The sequence below is a fragment of the Schistocerca piceifrons genome, chromosome 1, assembly GCF_021461385.2.
Source record: "Schistocerca piceifrons isolate TAMUIC-IGC-003096 chromosome 1, iqSchPice1.1, whole genome shotgun sequence".
Classification (NCBI taxonomy): domain Eukaryota; kingdom Metazoa; phylum Arthropoda; class Insecta; order Orthoptera; family Acrididae; genus Schistocerca; species Schistocerca piceifrons.
The window spans coordinates 257646203-257670352 of record NC_060138.1 but is presented as its reverse complement, the minus strand read 5'-3'; the positions used below and the strand labels follow the sequence as shown (position 1 = coordinate 257670352).

The following is a 24150-nucleotide window of genomic DNA, read 5'->3' as shown; positions in this document are numbered from 1 at the left end:
CGGGTGTTGAAGGAGTTCTGTGGCGAAACCAAGGTGAAACGAAGTCTAGACGTCGTCGGTTTGGGAGGCCACCCCTCATTACAGATGTCGGATGTCATCGTCTGGGCAGACTATAGATGTACCCGATAGGTTTTAAACAGACTCCTCAGTTATTACTGCAATTAATGCTTTCAGACTGTCTCTCATGTAGTATCTGTAGTAAAAATACATTTCTTTCATTTTGGTTTAAATCAATGAATGAGGTGGCATCCTATATTTGGATACTTTATCGTAGCATCACATTATTATTCTGAAAAGCAAGTAAAAAATTCGCTGCCTATTAATCGCACGTTACGAGTCGCGGCCAACGGAGAAGAAATAGAGTGGGGGATATGAAACTTCCTGGCAAACTTAAAGAGTGTGCTGCACCGTGACTCGAACTCCGGACCTTCGTCCTTTTGGGAAAGGGTTCTACCGACTGAGCTGCCCAAGTACGACTCAGCAGCCCTCCTCACAGCTGCACTTCAACCAGTACCTCATGTCTTATGTTCCGAACTATGCAGAAGCTCTCCGCGAAGCTTGCAGGACTAGCACTACTGGAAGGAAGGATAGTGCAGAATCATGGCTTAACCATAACCTGATGGATGTTCCCAGAATGAAATTTTCACTATGCAGTAGAGTGTACGTAGATTTGAAACTTCCCAGCAGATTGAAAATGTGTACCAGAACTGTGGAGGAACTAACACCAGCCTTTAATGCTGGGCAAAGTACAAATGCGCCTACACACACAGAGCGCCGAACACTCGTAACGATGGACCTCCGCAGCGAACGACCTACGCATGTGCCAACGTTAACACTACTACATCGGCAACTACGACTGCAATGGGCACGTGATCATCGGCCCTGGATATTGGTGCAGTGGCAGAGCGTTGCATGATCTGATGAATCCCGATACCTTCTTCTTCTTGCCGGTGGGAGGACGCGAATCCTTCGTCTTCCACGGGGAACAGCTCCTTGACACCTGTACTGTGGGACGGAGACAAGCTGGCAGCGGGTCCATTATACTGTGGGGATCATTCACGTGGGCGTTCATCGGTATAACGGAAATGGAGCGAAGCACCATGACGACCAAGGAGTATCGTAGACCTGTTACAGGGCCACGTACACCCCTTGATGACAATCACGTTTCCCGATGGCAGTTGCATTTTTCAACCAGATAATGCGCCATTTCACATGGCCACGAGTGTGATGAAGTGCTGTGAGAACACAGTGGCGACTTCCAATTAATGTTCTGGTCCCCAGTTCGCCAGATCTGAACCCAGTCAGCCGGCCGCTGTAGCCGAGCGGTTCTAGGCACTTCAGTCCGGAACCCCACTGCTGCTATGGTTGCAGGTTCGACACCTGCTTGGGGCATGGATGTGTGTGATGTCCTTAGGTTAGTTATGTTTAAGTAGTTCTAAGTCTATGGGACTGCTGGCCTCAGATGTTTAGTCCCGTAGTGCTTAGAGCCATTTGAACCATGAATCGAGGAATCTGAACCAAGTTGAACACATTTGGGATGTGATTGAACGTGGTGTCAGAGTTTATTGCCGCCCTCCCCGGAATTCACGGGAATGAGGTGTCTTGTGTACGCAGATGTAGTGCCAACTCCCTCCAGCGACTTACTAGGCCTCATTGCTTCCATGTCACGACGCATAGTCGCTATTATCCGTACCAAAGGTGATTGTGCCGGCTGTTAGGTAAGTCGTCATAATCTTCTGGCTGATCAGTGTTGTAAGAGGTCCATGACTATGGAATTTATTGCTGGCACACTCGAACAGATGTAATTTCGATCGACTGCTCACACGCTGCCTGCGATATGTAAGCTATAAGAGAATCTCAGACCAGCGAGCAGCGTTGGCTGCAGTAGGAGTTGTAGCTCCGGCAGTAGGAGTAAGTAGTAGCTAGCAGTCGTGAGTATGGAGTTGGCTGGGCTGGTCGTGGGGAGCGATGGCGGTGCCTGAACGATGTAATATAAGGTAAAAGCAGCCACGCCCATATGTAGTTTGTTACAAGAAAATTTGTACTATTGTTATATCAAGTCCCATGTAAATGTTGCAAAAAATATTTTAATAATAATCCTTTCTTATAAAATTAACTTTTTGACAATCATCTAAATTTAAATTCTTTAAATTTAGATGATTGTCAAAAAGTTAATTTCTGCAATCAGTCGTTTCCTTTTATACATGACAAATCTAGCTGTGCCAGAAAAATTTCTTATAGGAGCAGATATATACGCGTTATCCGGCGACTTCATTGAGGTAAGAATTTTCACGTTATTCAGAATGATCTTTCAGGGCCATGACGCAGCACTGTTCACGTCCAAAATTTACCGGTTTAGAATCACAGTCAGTTAATTATTGAAAGGTTATATATGAGTCCCTTTTTTTATTAGGAGGTTAGTAACATTGTATTATTGGTAGGTTACTGAATTTATCTGTGGGGAGGTTATTCAAAAATGTGAATGTTATAATTTATTTATTTATTTTATTTTTATTTTTATTTTTATGTATTTATTTATTTATTTATTTTTTTTTTTTTGTTGGGAGGTTACAGTGTATGTTACTGCGATGTCGCTTGCGGCTGATAATGCTAAGAAGTAAACATGCAACATAACAAACACTGCGACGTTTTCCATAACAATGCCACGCCAATTTTGTGCTTTATGATAGTTTATTACAAGACAAATTTAATTGATACATGAGTTACGAAGATTCTGTAGACGGTTCAAGCCGGGCTGCAGTTAAAAGGCAGCATGTTAACATCCCCAAACCTAACCACGTCTGACTGACAAGTGTTGCAGCACATGTTCCGATGAAAGACAACAGTCGAGTGATGACCCATCGTCTGGGACATGGGACTTAGGGAAGGCAGGATTTCGGTGTCGACGGGGCGTTTCTCAATTACCGTTGGCTGATCACTTTTGTTTTAAATCACATACATTTTATTTGGAACCAACTGCATATAAGGCTGACAATAAGGAACAATTACCAAATTTGACTGTTAAGACAATGTCTAATTAAAAAATCTTTAGACGAATTGCATTCACGGCTGAAGGCCTTATTGACCAGAAATTCAAATTAATTGTCGGCTGAAGGCCCCAGTAGTAATAACTCAGAAAAAAATTTGACGGCTGAAGGCCTAGATAGCAAATTCTCACTAAAATATTATAAAAAAGGACAATTATACTAAGAGACAATATCTAATTAAAAATTCTTAAGACAAATTGCATTCATGACTGAAGGCCTTATTGACAATCATCACAATCTCACCAAATCAATAGAGAAGGGGGCCTCAGACAGTGCTCCAAGGATCGACCTGGGAAAGTCGCTCAACTTCGTAAACGATGAGACAGGCAGCCAAGAGTTGTATTCACTTAACCGGATGGCAACTCAGTCTAGTGACAATTTAAACGCAGACCAACACTATTGCGAAATCTATCTAATGTCAGGTAACCAACACAACGATGGAATAACCCAGGCAAGACAGAACCGGTGGACGGCACTGCATCTTCAGAATCTGCTGTTTAGAACACCCAGAAGGGGAAGGAAGCACTATGACCAAGGTAGTCCAAAACAACAAAATATCCGAACCACAATCAAGAAGGCTGTCAAAGTACATGCCCTACCGGACAGCACCAGCAAGGCGAGGAAAGATACACTGCTGTGAAATACGCTAACCTCCAGGGCAGGTAGCGTTAGCGGTCACTAGGCAGAAAAATACCGCTGGGTGAACTTCATCAATAAACACAAGGAATTCAGTGATTAATAATAAAAGGCGGAGGATGGCTAGTTAATTTCGCCAACTCCAAATACTCCACTCGTTGTCTTTGTCTCAGAGACCCTGCGAGCAGCAACGCACGAACAAATGGCGTGATCTCAAAATAGTGGAGCTTTCACTACTAGTTTAATGTTCACTCAGCTCAAACGTCCTGGGTCTGGTGGACAACGAGGTTGTGGCCCTCGCAACTGCAGCCCCTCGATCCGGCAGTGCCTGCGTGCCACCAGCGGTCCCAGAATGTCCTCGCGCTGTCAGACCTCACTGCTACTCAGTCCCGACCTAACTGCCGACACAACCGACCCAGAAAACACTTTACTTCCTTCAAAAGATAGTACTACGGTACTAGATAGTGATAAACGCTGCTGCTGCCACTCACGGACAGACAACGCTAGCAAATGTAGTGGCGCCAGTAAACACAAGAAGAAAAAGGGACGCCACTATCATTATTACGCGATGCCAACCTACCAACGGCATCGATGCGAGCAGCACACGGCTCATCGTCCTGTTGCGAAGAACTGTTGGAGCCAGCAATGAAACGGCGAATCTGCATGTAGTTTGAGCCCCAGAAGTGGAATACTGCAACAACAAATATTAAACAAAATAGACAACTGCTGCATGTGTGGACCAAATGATACATCTGATTATAAATTTACTCTGCTAATTCGGTTCGCAGTGACCTTCAGTGTAAGAATTGCCAGCTTGTTGTAGATCCAGAAAAAGCTAAGGATACCGCGAAAATTGTCAAAAATCTATAACTGAATTTTACCCGGCCAGCAATGCCATACGATCATTTCATTTCATTAGTGGGTTAAGAAGTCTGTAGGCGTTCGGGCTCTGAAGGAGGCATATTACGTGTGTGTTATGACGAAGTAGTGATAATACTACGATTTTGTATGCCGCTGCGGTGATTTGAATTTGAGGTAGAATTTAGAAGCTTTGGAATTATGCTACATTACGAGACATTTTTGTATAATGTATGCTGTTGAGTGGTAATAAGTGTAGGCGAAGAAAGAATAGCTTTGTGTAAGTTTTGTAGTTCGGGAGGGCAGTGTATTTGGCTGCCTCGAAAAAGTATTCATGGGAAGCTTTTTTATTATTCACGATGGTTCCGCAACAATCAGCCATTCAATGGTCAACTACATTCAAAAGAACGTGGTTTTCAGTCAATAAACACAACATCTTCCAGGGACAAGGAGTAATGAAGAGAGTGAGTCGCCAAGATCAGACCGATGCCAGTTCACGGCTTAGTACACGCATGAACAATATCCACTATGCAGCTCCCAATGCGACACATTCGCCAGAGCACATCTATGTTAACGTTACTACAGCTTACAGATAATGTGGTAGGGCTCATCTCCAACCCACCGCAGAGATAGCTTGAAACTTTACAAGATTTTACGTTCACAACGCCATGTTAAAGATTTTTTACTGCAAGGAAATTTCTTGAATGCATTTGCTACAACGATGAATTGTGTTAGGATTCACGAAATCGGTAACTTATTTACACAACCTTATACCAATATTTTCGATTTGTGAGATGAAAGTATTGCACTTGCGATAGTTTTAAGTAAGGAAAACTTTCATTAAGTTTAAAGTTTAGACGCTATACAATGTTGCACTCTTATGTCGAAAAATTTTGCCTTAGAGGATGAACACATTAGCTTTGAGCGTGCTGCGGAATTAATTCTATGATGCAGTTAACATACACTGCACATCAGCTTTATGAGTGATAATTTAAAGGAGGAACTGTTTTCACCGGTCTGAGATCGACACTAAGTAGTTGTTTGCTATTTCAAACCCGAATGTGAGCTTAAGTTACGCAACCAGGGTGTCAAATGAATTTATAACTTATTTGTTTAACAGAGGCTGTTTAACGTCGAATTCTGTGTACGTACTGGTCGAATGCAGATTATCTTCGAAAGGAAACTAAACTCGAGAGATTGGATTATATCCTTCAAACAGGTTTTAGAATATTTATAGTAATATTGTTCAAAATTTATCACTTACGCGTAGTTAATGACGTCCTTATAGAGGTGTATTAATTGGGACAAAATATCAAACTTATGTAGGTCTCATTCTGTAATACATTTCAAATATCTGTCTTTTTCTTTGCATGCGTAATAGTTTCTTGAATTTTTAAGAGGTTCAATAGACTCCCTATGGATGGTCACTATGATCTTAAATACAGTATTTTGAGATACTGAACGAATAGATGGAAATGAATGTTTCAGGCAGTACGAGTTCTTGAATGAGCACTTCGGATGAGCCTCATATTAGTAAAATACTTGTATTTCGTAACAAACAATTGCTGATCGGTGATGTTACGTTGGCAACCAGCGTAATGATCCATGACGGAGTTTATCGCGGTTTACAGTTGATGATCCGTTGCCGAAAGAGCGTACAAAATCCGTTACAGGAACTTGTAGACATGTTAATTTCAAAATTTTTTTAAAAAAAGATGGTGCAATGTAATATAAGTTTCCAGACGCGCTAACCAATTATGTTAAATGCATTTTAGGAGATTTCTTACTGCAACAATACAGTTTTGTTTTTTATTCTTATAGTATAATTTTTAACGAAGAAGATAATACTTACAATTAATAGTAATATAGGCTATACTATGTCTTTTGCGACTTTAATAAAAGTCTTATTTAGACCACACGTGTTTCGCATTAATTCAGAACATCTTCAGCTCTCATGTTTTACATTAACAGTAGTAAATGATAACTATTACTCTCGACTTTCTGCGTCCTACTGCATTCACTCGTCTGCCTTTCCCGAAACCTGCTCATTGGTTAGGGGCTGCCCTTCTACTTACCTCACGAAAATTTGGCAGATATTCACGGCGAGGTATTTCGGTTTTCCTCTTTCTAGTCTTTGGTTCTCGTTACCTAAATAATATGAAACACGTCACCCTGACTGTCAATAAATTCGGATATCTGGAACAATGATTGTGACTATTTTTCTTGTAAGAACTGTTTGTCGCCAACCTACCGTCTGTTTATTTCTGTTGTTTATCTTCACGTGTGTGTATGTGCAACTCAGTTGCTTCTTTTCTGCTAAGGGCAGGGTATGAAGCCGTCTTTAATTTCACCATTATTACGGGGATTTTAAAATTATGCTAAAACATTGGACTGTGGATACGGAGATCGAAGGTTTTCGGCATGTTGAATCTGGATATGCGAGGGTCATTTACAAAGTACGTTGGTTCGCGTGGCTGTATCTCAAGTAATTCAGTTTTAAAATTGAACTGAAACCGAGTCAGGTCCGATTACACGCACTGACCAACGTTCCTGCATCAAAATCGATTCCTCGCGTTCAAAGAAACCAACGGAAATTAACAACGCTTTTATGTTAGTGTGTGGGAATAGTGTAGCAGGTCTTAGCATTATATCATGGTGGTCTTCTCGTTTTCGTGAAGGTCGGTTAAGCACCAGGGACAACCCCAGAAGTGGAAGCTCATTAGCTGCAGCAGGCTACACCTCTCAGGTTATTCTTAATGGCATTTAGAGAGCGAATTGACGAAAATTGAGGAAATTGCATATGCGGCCGCAATATCTGCCACTTCAGTTGACAAGAATCATAACTGAAAAGATAAAGATGAGGAAAGTCACTGCCAGACGGATTCCACAAGATCTGACTGAAGAGCAGAAAGCACGTCGCAAAAGAATCGCAGAAGAATTGTTTCAACTCAACGAAGAACAGTTTCTGAAGAGGACTGTTGCACTTGACGTATCGTGGATACGAGACTTTGAACCAGAAATGAAGTCTCAGTCGACAGAAAGGAAACGTTCCGACTCTGAGGGTCCGAAAAAAATTTCACGGCTAACAATCAAAGGTTAAACTGATGAAGATCTTTGCGTATGAGATGAATGATGTCATAGCTAGAAATAGAGTGCCCCAATAGACATCGTTAACAGGCGCGTACTACAAGCTATTTCTGCGAAATTGTTGCGCTTGTAAATTCATATAAGAACGCCTGATTTGTTTGAGCTGGTGTCCCCATTTTGCACGCTAATCCAAGTTCGTATGTTGCCCTACCATCGATAAAAACGATCGACAAATATAGATGGGGAATATTTCCGCACCCACCATTCAGTCCCACCAAACTTTGATTTGTTTCCCAAACTGAACTTGGTGGGAAAAGGCTTTAATACAGTTGATGAAGCTTGGAGTGAGGTGATCCGAATAATCAGACAGCTCGACAATGAAGGTGCCCCGTCCAGAATACAGAAATTGCCGGAATGCTGGGAAGCTGTCATAAGGAAGAATGCACACTTTATTGAAAGCCTGTAAAGGTATATCGTAGAATTATTTTATGCAGTTACGTCTTTCAGTGTGCAGATCTTTTGACGAGACCTTCGTGATAACTATACGACAGTGGATTAACGATGGGGGGAGTGCGATTTTCTGGTTCGGCCGAGTAGAGTTTTTATTATTTTCTGGGAATCGTGGAAATCGGAGGATCAAGGAATGACAGAATTCTGTTGAAATTCTACTGGCTGATTATCATATTATTAAGTCCATCAGTGCAAGCAGAGAGTTGTTTGTGACGTTCTCTTAGTTATTTTATATGTGGTTTCTTTTACGTATTCATTCAATGTATAATGCAGCAGAATATAGTGGCCGGAAACCGAATGAATGCATAGCGAAAAATTTGAAAGGTACATCCTAAATGAAAAAAAACATCGGGGACAGAAAAATAATTTCTTCATATTGTTCCCGTATTAATCACAACATGCCATGTCGTGCAGAACGCGTATACGATTATCTATCGATAAGAGGGATAGTTATAGCCTTTATACAGGCGCACAGGAAAACAATGACGTCGCAAAACTGTAGTTTTGTTTCTTTCAGATGTCTCTTCAGAACTGTATACGTAGGCAGAAAACCACTTGCAACATAAAATTTTTACATTTCCCTCTTGACATGAATTAATTTTTCCAATTGCTGCTTCCATTTCAAGTACAAAGTACTACATCTATTGCCCGTACACTCATTTCTTCGCCAATTTCAAAGCGTCTTTCAAAGAATTCTGTACTGCTCCATCAGATTTCAAAACATAGGCTACCCTTTATCCGCCCGTTCTCGCCACCCCCGCCCCTCTGCAGCCTTAAAGCTGCTTCTCCTCGTTGCTTCTTTTCATTATCGCACGATGTTCTTTGGAACGGAGCTTGCGTTTAAAATAGCCGCTTGTCATTACATTCGCGAATGAGGATATAACAGACTTGCTTGACATAAACTAGCTTTGAACTTCAACTCACTGCATTTTCGACAACGAAAAGAGAGACATCACAAATACATGCATGAAAGACTTGACGTCGAGTGACGCCACGGGGAAATTAAAAGAATGAAATTCGTCATCGAAAAAAGGATCGTATTCAAAGCAGTGGTAATCGACCACGTCGCTATTTGGTGGTGCCAAGGGAAATTAAGAACTTAATTACGTTCTTTCTGAGTTTATACATTTGACACCTCCTGTGTCAAATATTTACTCAGATCTTTCATTCTTATAACCAATAAGCTTGTTGTCCAAAAAGGGTAAACAAACATAAGTGGAAAAGCTTTAACGATCACTAACTACTCATTACCTTGTAAATAACAGCTTAGCCACTCAATTTTTAATAATTATATTTTACATAGTTCATAACTAGATATAACCTTTTGATTATTAAAAAGTCATAAATTGACAAAGAATTGAGCAAATAGTTATCCACAAATTCATGATTTTACAGTGATATCTGCTGATAAAATTCTCTCGAGCTTACAGCGATATCAGGTAGTTTACAATATACGAGCTTTCAGCCGAGTACTCCTCGTCCATTGTCACCCACCTGACAGCAGCCGAGGAGTAATGAGCAGAAAGTTCACGGATTTTAAACCACGTCATGCGGCTGGAACCTCTAGAGAATTTTATCACAACATGATTATCGCTCATCAGGCTGTACTTAGAGAAACTGAAGACAGTGAAGGAGCCGTATTTCACTAAGTGGTCGGTAATACTCGTAGTTGGGTTCCTGTGAGGGGGTGAACGAGGAAGGTGAGGCTACCATTGAATGTGTGGTGTCGTCCAAAGAACGAGGGTCTTTTTGTCATCGGTCTTCTGACTGGTTTGATACGGCCCGCCACGAATTCCTCTCCTGTGCTAACCTCTTCATTTCAGAGTAGCACTTGTAACCTACGTTCCCAATTACGTGCTGGATGTATTCCAATCTTTGTCTTCCTCTGCAATTTTTGTACTCTCCAGCCGTGGAAGTCCATGGAAGTACCATGGAAGTCAGTCCCTGTTATCTTAACAGATGTCCTATCATCCTCTACCTTCTCCTTGTCAGTGTTTTCCACGTATTCCTTTCCTCTCTTTCTCATTCCTTACCTTATCAGTCCACCTAATTTTCAACATCCGTCTGTTGCACCACATCTCAAATGCTTCGATTCTCTTCTCTTCCCGTTTTCCCGTAGTCCATGTTTCACTACCATATAATGCTGTACCCCAGACGTACATTATCAGAAATTTCTAACTCAAATTAAGGCCAATATTTGATATTAATAAACTTCTCTCGGCCGGACATGTCCTTTTTGCCATTGCTAGTCTGTTTTTGATGTCCTACTTGCTCCGTCCATCATTGGTTATTTTACTGTCTAGGTAGCAGAATTCCTTACCTGCATCTACTTCGCGACCGTCAATCCTGATGTTAAGTTTCTCGCTGTTCTCATTTCTACCACTTCTCTTTACCTTCGTCTTCCTCCGATTTACTCTCAGTCCATACTCTGTACTCATTAGACTGTTCATTCCGTTCACCACATCAAGAAATTCTTCACTTTCACTCAAGCTAGTGATGTCATCAGCGAATCATACCACTGATATCCTTTCATCTTGAAAGAAAGATGTACTGTGTAAAAACAACCAAGGACAGTCGATGCCACACGCAGCAAGGAATGGAAGACGGTGACATAGACAGACCCCCAGGAGATTCCGTACATTTTTCTTTCCTGGGGTTTTTACCACGCTGGTTTACGTGTTTCAGCAGATTTACTTTGTGACACGATGCCTCTCCTGTCGCCTCAGTCGTCAGTCACTCTAATGGAGGGAAATCTTTTGTGACTTCTGTCTGTAGACCGTGTGATCTTCGTTCTATGTGTTACCGTATTTTAACAATTTGTGTATCGCTTTTTCTGAGACAGAGATTGGGCTTTTTCTGAGACAGAGATTTGGGATCAAACAGCATTTGCCTAAACGACAGCGGAAAACCGCCTAAAAATCACACTGAAGTTGCACTGCATACCATATAACCGATTGTTTAATTCACCGTGCACGTACGACCCGTGTCTGGCTGGCGCCTTGTTCAAACTAATAACCTGGTTCCACCTCCTCTGACGTCGCGAGCGGGAGCTCATAGTGATGCCAGAAGCAGACTATTCCTCGACTTTCTCTGACCAAAATCTCTGAAGTTTTTTACGAAATATTTCATCTGACTGTAGGCTAAAATCTGCTGCTACTTTTTGTTTCCTATCACAACTACAACTGAAGTTTTGATTATATAATCTCTATTATTTTAACGACTTTCTCTAACCAAAATCTCTGAAGTTTTTTACGAAATATTTCATCTGACTGTAGGCTAAACTCTGCTGCAACTTTTTGTTTCCTAACACAACTACAACTGAAGTTTTGATTATATAATCTCTATTATTTTAACGACTTTCTCTAACCAAAATCTCTGAAGTCTTTTACGAAATATTTCATCGGACCGTAGGCTAAACTCTGCTACAACTTTATATTTCCTATGACACCTACAACTGAAGTTCTGAATATTTAATCTCTATTCTTTTATTAACACGGAGTGACTGTGACTTTCCAGCTGCGTATATAAAGACTGTTTCTCACTAACGCAAGAGCGGCCTGAGCTGGCGAGGCGAGCGCATCGCTGCCGTTGCGCACTTCGCTTACTCGGCCGTTGAGAGCTCGTGAAGAGGTTTTCTGTGCTGTGGGCGCCGCGGAGAGCAAATTGGTCAAATGGCTCTGAGCACTATGGGACTCAACTGCTGAGGTCATTAGTCCCCTAGAACTTAGAACTAGTTAAACCTAACTAACCTAAGGACATCACAAACATCCATGCCCGAGGCAGGATTCGAACCTGCGACCGTAGCGGTCTCGCGGTTCCAGACTGCAGCGCCTTTAACCGCACGGCCACTTCGGCCGGCAGCAAATTGTCGTGCGTTGTTTTTACAACGCGTGCAAATTGTCGTGTTCCGCGCCTCGCAGCATGGGAAAGAAGGGTGCGCAGAGGAAACCTGCCGCTACGAAGGGTCCTTCGGTTGTGCGACTCTCTGAGTCTGCCGACCGTGCAAGGAACTCCCGAGAAGACGAGTCGCGGCCTGTCCCCCCTTTGTACGTCAAGTGCAAAGGCGGTGGACAGCGCTGTTCGACACCATCACGAACTGCGCTCGGAACGAAGTGGTCTACGAGTCTGTCGATACAGACTCGCTGATCTGCGTTCGAGCCGCAAACGTGGCCGACCACTGGGCGATCGAGGTCGCAGTGGCCGACCACATCGTCGACCCGCCGCCGGCACGTGAGAAGGCACCTTCCGTAGGAAGGATGAAGACGACTAAGGCACTCCTCAGGGGGTTGCCTTGGTGCTGTGACGAGGCAGCGGTCCGGGAAGGGCTGCTGCGAGCCGGGTTTGGTAATGCAGCTTCAAGGTTGCACAACCGGACCAATAGGAAGAGGGCGCCGCTCTATGCCGTGACCGTGCAAACGGTCGACGGCGGGAGCGACATCTTCGACTTGCGGAAGTTGCTGGGCTTCCCGGTTACGACGGAGGCTCTCCCGACCGCCATGGACCCTCAGCCCCAGTGCTTCAGGTGCCAGGGCGAGGGCCATGTTGCGAAGTATTGCCGCAACGCGGCGCGGTGCGTCAAATGCTCAGGTGAGCACAACAGCCGCGCCTGCGACCGCGGCAGCAACGCTCTGCCGACTTGTGTCCGGTGTGGCGGCCTGCACGTTGCCAGTTGGCGCGGTTGTGCAGCTTTCTCTAGCCGCAACCGTGCCGGGGGCGGCGAAGCGGCCGCGGCCGCACCGACGCAGCAGCAGAAGAGAAGGCGACGTCGGAAACGGCGTAGGGCGGAGATCAGCCCGGTGCAGCTGAGGGACGGCGCAGCAGCAGATCCACCTGCCAGGGGCGGGGACGGCCGCTCGGAAACGGGCAGCCAGGACGCAGCTCGCCCTCCCGCGAAGAGATGTGACCTCGAACTCGGCATCGCCGTGAAGGAGGCCACAGCAGCCCTCAAAGCCGTCATGGCGGCGGAGAGGGCTGCCTTCGCAGCCGCCGTGGCTGCAGAGAAGGAAGAGGCCTTGAGGCAACTGCGAGCAGTCTTCGCCCAAGGCCTCAGTGCAGTCGTACCTGCGAACACTCCTGCGACCTCGCAGAAGGACGCTCGCGCGCCTATCCCAGCGGTTGCCCCAGCAGCACCGCAGGTGAAAGGTGCAAAGAAGAAAACCGCCAGGGCAGTCTTCATCGCGCAAGCGTCGCCGCGCTGCCGCGCCGAACTTTTATGTTACAGGGAGTAAGCCACTGCGGCCGGCCCAGGAGACTACGAGGGAGCGCAGCCGCAGCACCGGACTGACCCAGCTAACGACCACGCAGTACATAGGTAACGTTGCACGATACCTCACGCTAACCCCCCTCACCTTGCATGCTCTGTCGCAGCTAGCAAGCCGCTACTGCCCTTACTACCCGTCCTACTGTCGCAGAGGTTTTTTCCCCTTGGCGCTGGCCTTGGCACTTTTTTTCCTCTGCTCTTACAACCGCTACCCTTCGATCGTTTTCGACCACTTCTATCTCCTGATGGACCATGTTAATGAGTAGTCTTACCCAGACGCATGGATAACATCACAGCCTGCATCCTGTGACGCCTGATTCAAAACTAACATGCATACGGAGGTGACAGTAGAACTTTTCTGTTGGTCACCACGTTGGTGCGGGCGTGGAGGGGCCGCATCCTTTCTAATAAAAAAATAACGCAAGCTGTGAGCTGGTTTATGTTGTGCGTGAGCTAATTCAGTTCCTTAAATCTGATTTCTTTTTCCATTATTCTTAAGGGAAGAGGGGTACATGTTACTTACGCAACTGTGGTCCTTTAAGACCTGCATACATATAATTACCGTTAAAATTCGTCCCTCAGCCTTTCTAGTCGTATTGGAGTGGAGTGATTCTGGCGTTCCAAGCAGGAAGACTGCCTTACACGCTAAACAAGTCGAAAATGAAACTATTATCAATTTCCTCATAAATTTCTTGCCACTAATAGAACTACTGTAGTACGATGATTAACCATCAAGTTATACCATAACGACTGATCCATATCTTACCAAACGTTTTGCCACCTCACTGCACTTAGAAACAAAGAACCCGTTACAAGCACTATTAAAATACTTAAATGTGTGAATGTAATTATTTAGTCATTAACGCACCGCTGTCTGAAATGTAATTCGCCCCAGCACTCTAATTCCTGTGTGCACACGTCAGGGAATTCCTTTTTCTTTGGCAGCTAGGTACTCAGATAGGTTGCCTGATAACGCAAGACTGCGGGATAGGCAACACATGCTAATCTTGGTGGTTTTCGACCTAACGCAAGTTCGCTACTGTCATCCCTGTTCATTCTGTGTTATTGAAGAATATGTTTCCCGTGAAATGTTTTGCGCAAATTACTGCTTCTGGATGTCGACTGAATTTACTTCTGTTAATGGAAGAAATGTATGTAACACGTAAAGAATCATTCTGAGAGAAATGGAAAGCAGTGACTTAGCTTTTCTGAGATTTACACACAGCCCAGACACATTAATGTGACCACCATCTATGTTCGATCAGTAGTTGAAGCGATATAAAGGAAAACAATGCAGTCGTCGTAATACGGAAAGGATTTATCTGTCGTCCAACAGGGCAAGATCCTTGGCTTTCGGGTCAAGAGTGGAGGCATTTCTGGAACGGGTATGTTTGTAAATTTCTGGCGTGCCACAGTGGTTAAAGTACACAGAGCATGACAAAATGGCGCTATTCAATACTGGCGCCCAGGCAAGTGTGGCGCAAAACGGAACACAGATGGCACGCGTGAGAGACGGCAGCGGACGTGTGCACGAGCGATTAGACGGGCAACTGTTGATCATCTTACCCTCCAGATGAATCAAGAAGCTACCAGTGTCTCCTCAACGACTGTTCAGCGAATGTTGCTGCGTATAGGCCTCCGCAAGCGGTGCCTGATTCATGCACCCTTTCTGACTACTGTTCATCAGCGATGAAGGCTAGAATCTGCACGCCAGTACAGCAACCGAATGTCCACTGTGTATGGCAACTGTTGGCCTTTTCTGATGAATCACGTTTTATGCTTCATCGGACAATGGCGTTAGGCGTGGTCGTGTACGACCTGAAACGACTGAAACCAAACACACTACAGCCAGGATTGCTTGACATTCCCTTGGTGGCCTCGTCATTGTGAAAGGCACATTGGATCAACACAAGCATGCATCTATAGTTGGGAAACATTTCCACCCCTACCTGCACCTTGTTTGTCCTCGGCACGTTGGCATCTACTAGCAGGACTTTGAAATCCGCAGATCCGCGGTATACGTGCGTGGTTCGAAGAGCACCAGGCTGAGTTTATCGTAGTTTGACACCAGCCTCCCCGGATTTAAACACAGTGGAGAATATGTGCAAGCAGCTCGATCAGGCTGGCGCCGTGCATCTTGAACCGAAAGAAACTTAGCGCAGCTGACCACAGCATTGAAGTCGATATGGCTCCAAATCCCTATCGGTACCTTCCAGACATTCAGTAACTTTCCTTCCCCTTCACACTGCAAAAGCTGGTTATTCACGTTCTCATCAGTGTAGTTAGAGGTTCAGCAAGGCACACTTCATTCCAGCGTTATCTGAAAGATTTCGTAACAGAACATTTAAAATGTTGTGCCAGTACGTGCAGCCAAAATGCATTCTGCAGCTTACGGCAATAGCGGCTTAGAGTCTCAGTGACGAGTGGAATTTATTTCCTGCAGAAAAGATGCTTACGTTCTTTATGTTGCATAGAAAATAACTGTTACTGTGTGACGCACTATGGACTACACTGTAATACTCATAAAGTCAAACTACATACAGGAACCGAGAAACGGAAGAAAACGAACACTTCTCAGCGAGATGTAAATACAATGTGGCGATACCCCGGCTCTACAAGTTACAACCATACTCCCCTGAAGCAGGCGGGACACTAGATCATTAAGACTCAGTCCATCTCACTTGTATGTCTCGAAGGGTGGTGATGTGCGTGAAGATTTACGAGCAAATCGTAGTATCCGAAACATACCACGAAATTCCAAAGCTACTACTCAGTTGCGTGTGTATATACGATGGCTGTCAATATCGTGTTCACAACGGTGTGACGCTGCCTAAAAAGTGAGTTAAACTTAAATCAGCATTGGTATTTGGATTCTAACAAAAATGGTTCAAATGGCTCTAAGCACTATGGGACTTATCATCTATCATCTGAGGTCATCAGTCATCTAGACTTAGAACGACTTAAACCTAACAAACCTAAGGACATCACACACATCCATGCCCGAGGCACGATTCGAACCTGCGACCGTAGCAGCAGCGCGGTTCCGGGCTGAAGCGTCTAGAACCGCTCGGCCACAGAAGCCGTCTGTATTCTAACCCTAGGAAAAGTAGAACAACTGGGTGTTGATAAGATATTTACTATAAAAACAACTCTCAAAGAGAAATATGCATATTGAACAAGTATACACGTAGAATATTAATTCTTGCACATTAATCTAAATTTGAGATTTGCAGAACATCTACAGCTTCACTCGAATTCGTGCCCCCGTTTACACGACGGAAACACTAAATGGTTGATACTGATTCATAACGAAGTTCAGAAAACCTCCACCTTGACTAGCACTAACAGTACACAGCTGTACCATCAGACAAACAAAACTTAACACATTTAGTATTAAAGATTCCCTATCTGCTGAGCCGTGGTACGTATATCATCGAATCCAGTGGTGGGAAGATTTGCTCGATGCTGCTGGCGGTTGTGCAGACGACTAAAGATTCCGACTACACAGAAGACACGAAACAACGTCCGGAAGCTCCTAGGGTCGAAGCTACTTCCATACAATACCGGATACGAATAAAGAATTCTGCTTGCTGAAAAACAAGGTACACAGACTTGACTCAAGTGTGCGGTCGTAAAGAAGCAGTTCGCAATGTCTCTGTATCCACGAAGAAGCACAGATTTGTTTCTCTGCTCATAGAGAAACGAATGATGTCGTTCTCTGTGGCGAAATCAGCACATTCGACTCTAATGATGAGACTGTTCACTGACGCCTTGCCAGCGAGGTCTCAAAACGCTGTCCAGGGAAGTGAGTCCTGTCAACATACGTCAGAATGTCCCTCCGCTGCGCAGCGCCCAGTTTAGAGCGAACGTAGCCACGTCAGCATGAACTCTCCTTCTGGCCAATCACCGTGCCCGTTACAAACGGAATACCTCCCACTCTGAGTCATGAATCTGTCAGCCAACCATCTTTAGTTCATAGTCCGTTCGGTAGAAACTTGTAGAACAAATTGTGACCCCCCTCCCGCCCTCCATCTACAATTCAGCCAACCAGGTAAGTTTCTGTGTCTTTAGGAGGGAACACACGTGGCGTTTGGCTTGAGGACTTCTGCAATCGTTAGCTCATATTAATAAAATTTTCTAGGGCTTCCAGCCGCGTCAGGTGGTTAAAATCCCACGAGCTTTCGTCAAGTGGGATGACTGTCTGCTGTGTCGCTTTTTTTTCTTTATTGTAATTTTAACACCTTATACAAGCTAGGCCGGCAGCGGCAAAACTAGGCCGCTCTTCGGACACGGATAATACATCCAGTACATGTGGAGACATCGAAAAATCAAACAACACGGTGGATAAACAACAGTAGACACACAAATTTAAAATACATGAAGTCGTTCACAGGTGCAGCGTCCAAATAAAAACGTTCAGCACTCGGACACCAACAGAGACGACAGAACTAATACACGTGAGCGAAGGAGCACAATCGACGAAACACTGAATCACTAACACGATGACACACACAAGCATTGGCGACGATCTCCGGCGCGCGAATGTTCACTGTACCTGTACGAGTCTGGGGACCTGCCAAAAGGGGAAAAGGTGCGGGAGGAGGGAGAGAGGAGGGTGGAGATTCCAGTGGAAGAGTAGATAGGAGGGGAAGGAAAGAAGGTAGGGGGTAGGGGGAGCCCGGGGGGAGGAGGGAGGAAGGAATGGAGGTGGGAGAAAAGGGAGAGAGGGTGCCCTCGGGAAAAAACACCAGGGTGGAAGGGGAGGATCAAAGTTGGTAGGAGGGGTAGATGGAAGGGATGAGGGCATTATCAGGTAGTGGGAGTTGGTGGAAGACACCTTGGGCGAGAGTATGGAGAGTGGATAGATGGAGAGCAGGTGGGACGTGGGAATACAGGGGTGGCAGTGGACGGGGGTGGGAGAGGATGGGAGAGACAAGCGGGTAAGGGGGATCAAGCTTATGGGAGGTGTAGAGGATCCGTATCCATTCGGGGAAAAGGAGGAGGTGAAGGAAAGGAATGAGGTCATACAGGACCCATGTGGGGGAGGGGAGACAGATGCGATAGGCGAGGCGGAGTGCATGGCGTTCTAGGATTTGAAGGGATTTGTAAAAGATAGGAGGGGCGGAGATCCATGCAGGGTGGTTGTAGCATACGATAGGGCGGATGAGGGATTTATAGGTGTGGAGGATGGTGGGGGGGGGGGGGATGGGGGTCCAGACCCCATGTGTGGCCAGAAAGGAGTTTGAGGAGATGGAGTTGGGAGTGTGCCTTGGTTTGGATTGTCCAGAGATGGGGGATCCAGGAGAGGCGACGGTCAAGGGTGACACCAAGGTACTTGAGGGTGGGGGTGAGGGCGATAGGACGGCCATAAATGGTGATATAGTAGTCGAGGAGACAGAAGAAAGGGGTGGTTTTGCTTACAATGATCTCCTCGGTCTTGGAAGGATTGACCTTGAGCAACCACTGGTTGTACCAAGTGGTGAACCAGTCAGTTCTGTGCCGCCGTGGCCGCGTCGTTATATAGCCGCACTGCTGGCTGTGACGCCACTAGTGGCGAGGCGAGGAAGAGAGCACTAGCGACTTCACAGCAAGCAGTGCGGCTACGTAACGACGCGGCTTCGACGACACAGCAGTCACTCTTACCACTTAACAATGACTGAGGAGAGCTCGGTCGAGAGCTCGTGGGATTTTAACCACTTCACGCGGCTGGAAGCCCGAGAAAATTTTATTAATTCATATCGCCGAGAAACCATGCATTCATACGTTAGCTCAGATCCTCCTCAGGCATTCCTTGTGCATTATTCCGTGATAAAAAGGCTAGTGGTGGCCCTGTCTCTACTATCATTTGCTCTTGGCATCGTCTAACCCCCGCCTCCTTAGCAGTTGCGGGGCTGCTGCCCTGGTCCACCTGCTTCTCGATGGGCGGCGGCGGAGTGACAGAAGTTAACTGCCTTTCAGAGCGGCTCTGTATGCAACTCTTGTTTCCTGTCGCTTTTGGAGACCGCGAAGGCCCACGTTCGCCCCGCCGTATGAGCCAACGGTAAATTACACTCGAACCACGCACTTCTATAGATATGTTTGTATGACGCTATCCACTATCAACCAATAAATGATTAATAATTCGATAATCCCACCGAAAATGCGATCCCATAGAAATTAAATTAGGAATTATCAAAATTATTTCTATGTGTTATCAAAAACATGCCGCCTTAGAATATAATTTTCTGGAGCTACAGTCACCGAAAATTTTCTGAAAGATATTTACGCCATTTGACTGTGTATAATGTGCTTCATTCACTGACTTTAGGCGTTAGGCCATTTTCAGTTGTTCCACTGAAATGAATAACAAAACGCAGGGAAGAGTACAGAAATGTAAAATTAACGTATAAATAACTTCATTTGCTACATTAGTTACATGTCAAAAGTAGTCGAAAAACGCATATCAGGTTATATAAATCAGTTGTGTTGTAATTAAGTGTCTGTGATACACGAAAAGCCTGGAAAATTGCACGTTTGGCAAATGTGGTGAATCTGCGATGTTAATTACACGTCCAGAATACATTTTTTTTTACTGCACCTAAATATCAACTAAGTCGAGCATAACTGAAACGAATATCAAAGATCATCACAGAGACATCACAATTTTCACCATGTAATCTATTATTTGTCAAGGAACAAAGTAGCGGATTTGTTTATTTAAGAAGTTGATTGCACCACCTTTGCAATAAATACTACATGACAGTGTATAACATGGATACCCAAACTCGTAAAATGCATTATCGTAATATAAATACCAATAATCATGGAATTTGAAAGTTGTGAGGCACTTAATTGTGTAGTATGTAGTGCATTGATTAAGTAAAAAGTTGTAAACATCGTTAAAAATTGTAATCATTTTTGAAACCTTGATATAGTGTAAAACTCTGCAAAGCTTTTATATAATGTTTATTATAATTCGTACTGGTGCAGATCGTAATGTCTCTGTGATAATCTTTAGCGGCTGTGTCTCCTACGCTCAAGTTAGCTGATGTTTACAGTGAACTGAAGCTTACACGTTTTGAAATCCTGATATACGTCATAGATTTACTACATTTGCTAAACATGCAAGTTTCCGGCATTTTTATTCATGGCTGACATATTCTGGCATTCACGTACGAGATAACTAGGTTATATAACCTGATATGTATCCTGTTGTTACTTGCATTCGCTGTTTTTGTATGAAGTACTAAAACTGAGTTACGTTACTGGACCTCTACGTACTGTGTATGTAATACCTACACCTTAAGCTTCTTTTGGACTGTACACATGTCTGAGCCTTCTGAATGTTGATTTGAATGCAACTACCTTCACAAACATGTATTACTAAATATACAGACATGATGTTCTTTGTTCGTCACTTAACCTGTACTTTGACGTGTGTCAAATGTGTTATTGTTTGCTGATGCATACTATAACAAATACCTAGGTGTACGACTCTATGATTATTTTCATATTCCTTGTAATCGTCCTTAAAGTAACATCTAATTAGATTTTATCCATCTGTTTACTGGCTTATAGCTGAAGCCACTTAGAACGCTCATTGTAATTGGCGCCTAGACTTTGGGTTACAGTATTACTTGCTTTATTATACAATATTACGAATTTATAATTTTTTCATCACTGGAACTGTACATACTTTCCTGTACCTTAAAGTACTGTACTGCTTCACATTGTGACCAAATTAACTTCCTTCTTTTTTTAAAAAATACAACGGTTTTGTATTACTTAAATATCAGCTTATGTTCCATATATTGTTATTATAGATTGTAGAAGTTGATTAAAGTTCCTTACGTTTCGTACAACGTAAATTTTATAGAAAATTCGTTATGTTACATTCGTTCAATTATTATAGAGTCATAACTTGGTATTATTTCGTTGGTTTGTGGTACCATCTGGCAGTTAGCGTTTCTGTATAGACAAGACGTGACATACGCGGCAAGTTCTCTAACAGCCGTAAGACAGGTAATTTCTATTTCCAGTAGCTAACGTTGCGAGTGATACACCATGTTTACATCAACACATGAACTACTTGATAGTTACGACTGCCAGCCACTTTGCATTTAACCACAAGTGTGGCAACACGAGCACTGACGATACACACTGACGGAAAAAATCGGAGCACCAAACAATTATGAATATATGGTAAAGAAATTTCTTGAATACATTTGCCTGGGTAACATACTCAAGTGATTAAAATTTCAATATCACAGGTTAATACAAGCGCCAAAAAAGTCATTGCAAATGTGAAATGCTCGTACAGGAATAACCGGTGTAACAGCCAGAATGTTAAATGTAAGCATGCAAACATGCGCGTATTGTGTTGTAGAGGTGCTGGATGTCAGTTTGTAGGATGGTGTTCCATACCTGTTGCTCTTGGTCGGTCAATACAGGAACGGTTAACACTTGTTGTGCATAATGTTGGAGTTGTCTTTCGATGATGTTCCATATGTGGTCGCCGGCCGGCGTGGCCGCGCGGCTCTAGGCACTACAGTCTGGAACCGCGCGACCGCTACGGTCGCAGGTTCGAATCCTGCCTCGGGCATGGATGTGTGTGATGTCCTTAGGTTAGTTAGGTTTAAGTAGTTCTAAGTTCTAGGGGACTGATGACCCCAGCTGTTAAGTCACATAGTGCTCAGAGCCATTTGAACCATATGTGGTCGACTGGAGACAGATCTAGTGATCGAGAAGACAAAGACAACATGTCAGCACTCTATAGAGCATGTTGAGTTACCACAGCGGTATGTGGGTTAGGGTTCCTGTTGGAATACACTCCATGGGATCCTGTTCATGACTGGCAGCACAAAAGATCGGATCACCAAACTGACGTACAATTTTGCAGACAGGCTGCATGGGATTACAGCGAAAGTGCTCCCGCTGTCGTAGTAAATCGTGCCCCAGTCATAACTCCACGTGTGGGTCCAGTGTGTCTGGCAAGCAGATAGGTTGGTTGCAGGCCCCCTAATGGTTCGAATGGCTCTGAGCACTAAAGGACTTAACTTCTGAGGTCATCAGTCCCCTAGAACTTAGAACTACTTAAACCTAACTAACCTAAGGACATCACACACATCCATTCAGGCCCTCACCTGGCCTCCTTCAGACCAACAGACAGTCATCACTGGCCCCGAAGCAACACCATCTTACACCAGAAAACATAACAGCCTCCACCCTCCCCTCCAGTGAGCTCACACATGACACGACTGAAGCCCCAAATGGCGGTGGTTTGGGTCAGTGCAATACGCGATACAGGGCGTCTGCATCGAAACTGTCCTTGAAGTAATCGATTTTTAATATTTAGTTTTGTCACTGTGGCGGCAATTGCTGCTCAAATTGCTGCTGCAGGTGCAGCACGATGCGCCACAGCCATATGCCGAACACGGTGGTCTCCCCTCTCGTTACTGCAACGTGGCCGTACCGAGTCCGGGCTACTAGCAACCGTACATTCTCCTGTCCACCGCTGCCAGCAACTATTTACACTGGCTACATTCCTCCAAGTCTTTCCGCAGTATCGCGGAAGGAACATCCAGCTTCTCGCAGCCCTACTACACGACATCACTCAAAGTCAGTGAGATGCTGCTCCCAGGGGTGAAGAGGAATTTGGATACCCATTGCTCATTTCCTGCATTCCACCTGAAGGGTATACTGTATCTGTTTCTGATGAAGAAGGTCTAGGGCTGACACTGGTATGTGGCATCTGTGGACTGGACTGGAGCAATGAGGAGTCTGAATAACTACTGTTTACAGGCACTGACACTGGCAAAGTGTAAGACTGATTCATCCCAACTCTAACTCCATTAAGCTGGTTTCTTTGCATCAACATCTGGAATTCCCCATCTATCTTGCTGTATTTAGCTTCAGTCCGTGGCGTCAGCTGATAATCACCTTCTGGTTCAGGACTATCAGGACTGCAGGTGCCATTCTTATGTTCCTTTTTGTTAAGAGCCTCAATGATATTCTTATTGGTAAGAGATTCATGTGGCTCATTGTATTCTGTGTACTTCAGCAGCACTTTATCCATATCTGTGCTTGCATACTGATAGAGTTTGTTGGAACTGCTGAAAATTATCAGAGCTATTTCACAGTCACACAAGACACTTAGCTCATATGCTTTCTTCATGACACCAAATTTGCGTTTGTTGAATGTCACCTGCCTATTTCGCTCATCTGTGATTCGTGAGATTTGAATTTTCTTTCTCCCCATGGTTGAGACAAGTTGTGTATGATTTTATCAACAGAAAATACCAATAAGAAACTGGGTTGTTGTCTGGTGAGACTGACTAGCAGAGCATCAACATTAAATACAGTCTGCTCGCACAAATTTACTATTTCTTAAATTTAAAGAACCTCTCTCACACCGGCCTGATTTAGCTTCACTGATCAGGATATTAAAAACAAGCGTATATTAAGGGAATTTTCATTGACAAAGCAGGCTTATTACATTCACACAGTGCAATACTGTTCTGTCCTGATTAAATTAAGCTTAACTTAAATTCCATAAGGCAGTGAAGCAATTTCGAAGTCTCGGTGCGACGAAAATTGTGAGTCGATCTCCTGGAAACATTTGTAATAATTATTAACTTTCGGTGATCACATGGGGAAGACCGGAGATCTGCTGGTAAGACCGTGTTAGCCTATTTATTTGAAGTAACTGGATATCTTGAGCATTCAAAACGGCAGGTTCGTCCAGTGTAAATCAGACGTTCCCCACTGATCCCG

The 24150-nt window shown here is 44.3% G+C and overlaps 1 protein-coding gene across 1 annotated transcript; it reads right to left on the bottom strand.

Annotated features, from left to right (window-relative positions):
• Positions 1–22996: 22996 nt before the first annotated feature.
• On the bottom strand, positions 22997–23745 carry LOC124709517 (myocyte-specific enhancer factor 2-like). The gene has a single exon (XM_047240849.1). The coding sequence runs from the start codon at positions 23633–23635 to the stop codon at positions 22997–22999; it is 639 nt and encodes a 212-aa protein (XP_047096805.1). The 5' UTR covers positions 23636–23745.
• Positions 23746–24150: the final 405 nt, after the last annotated feature.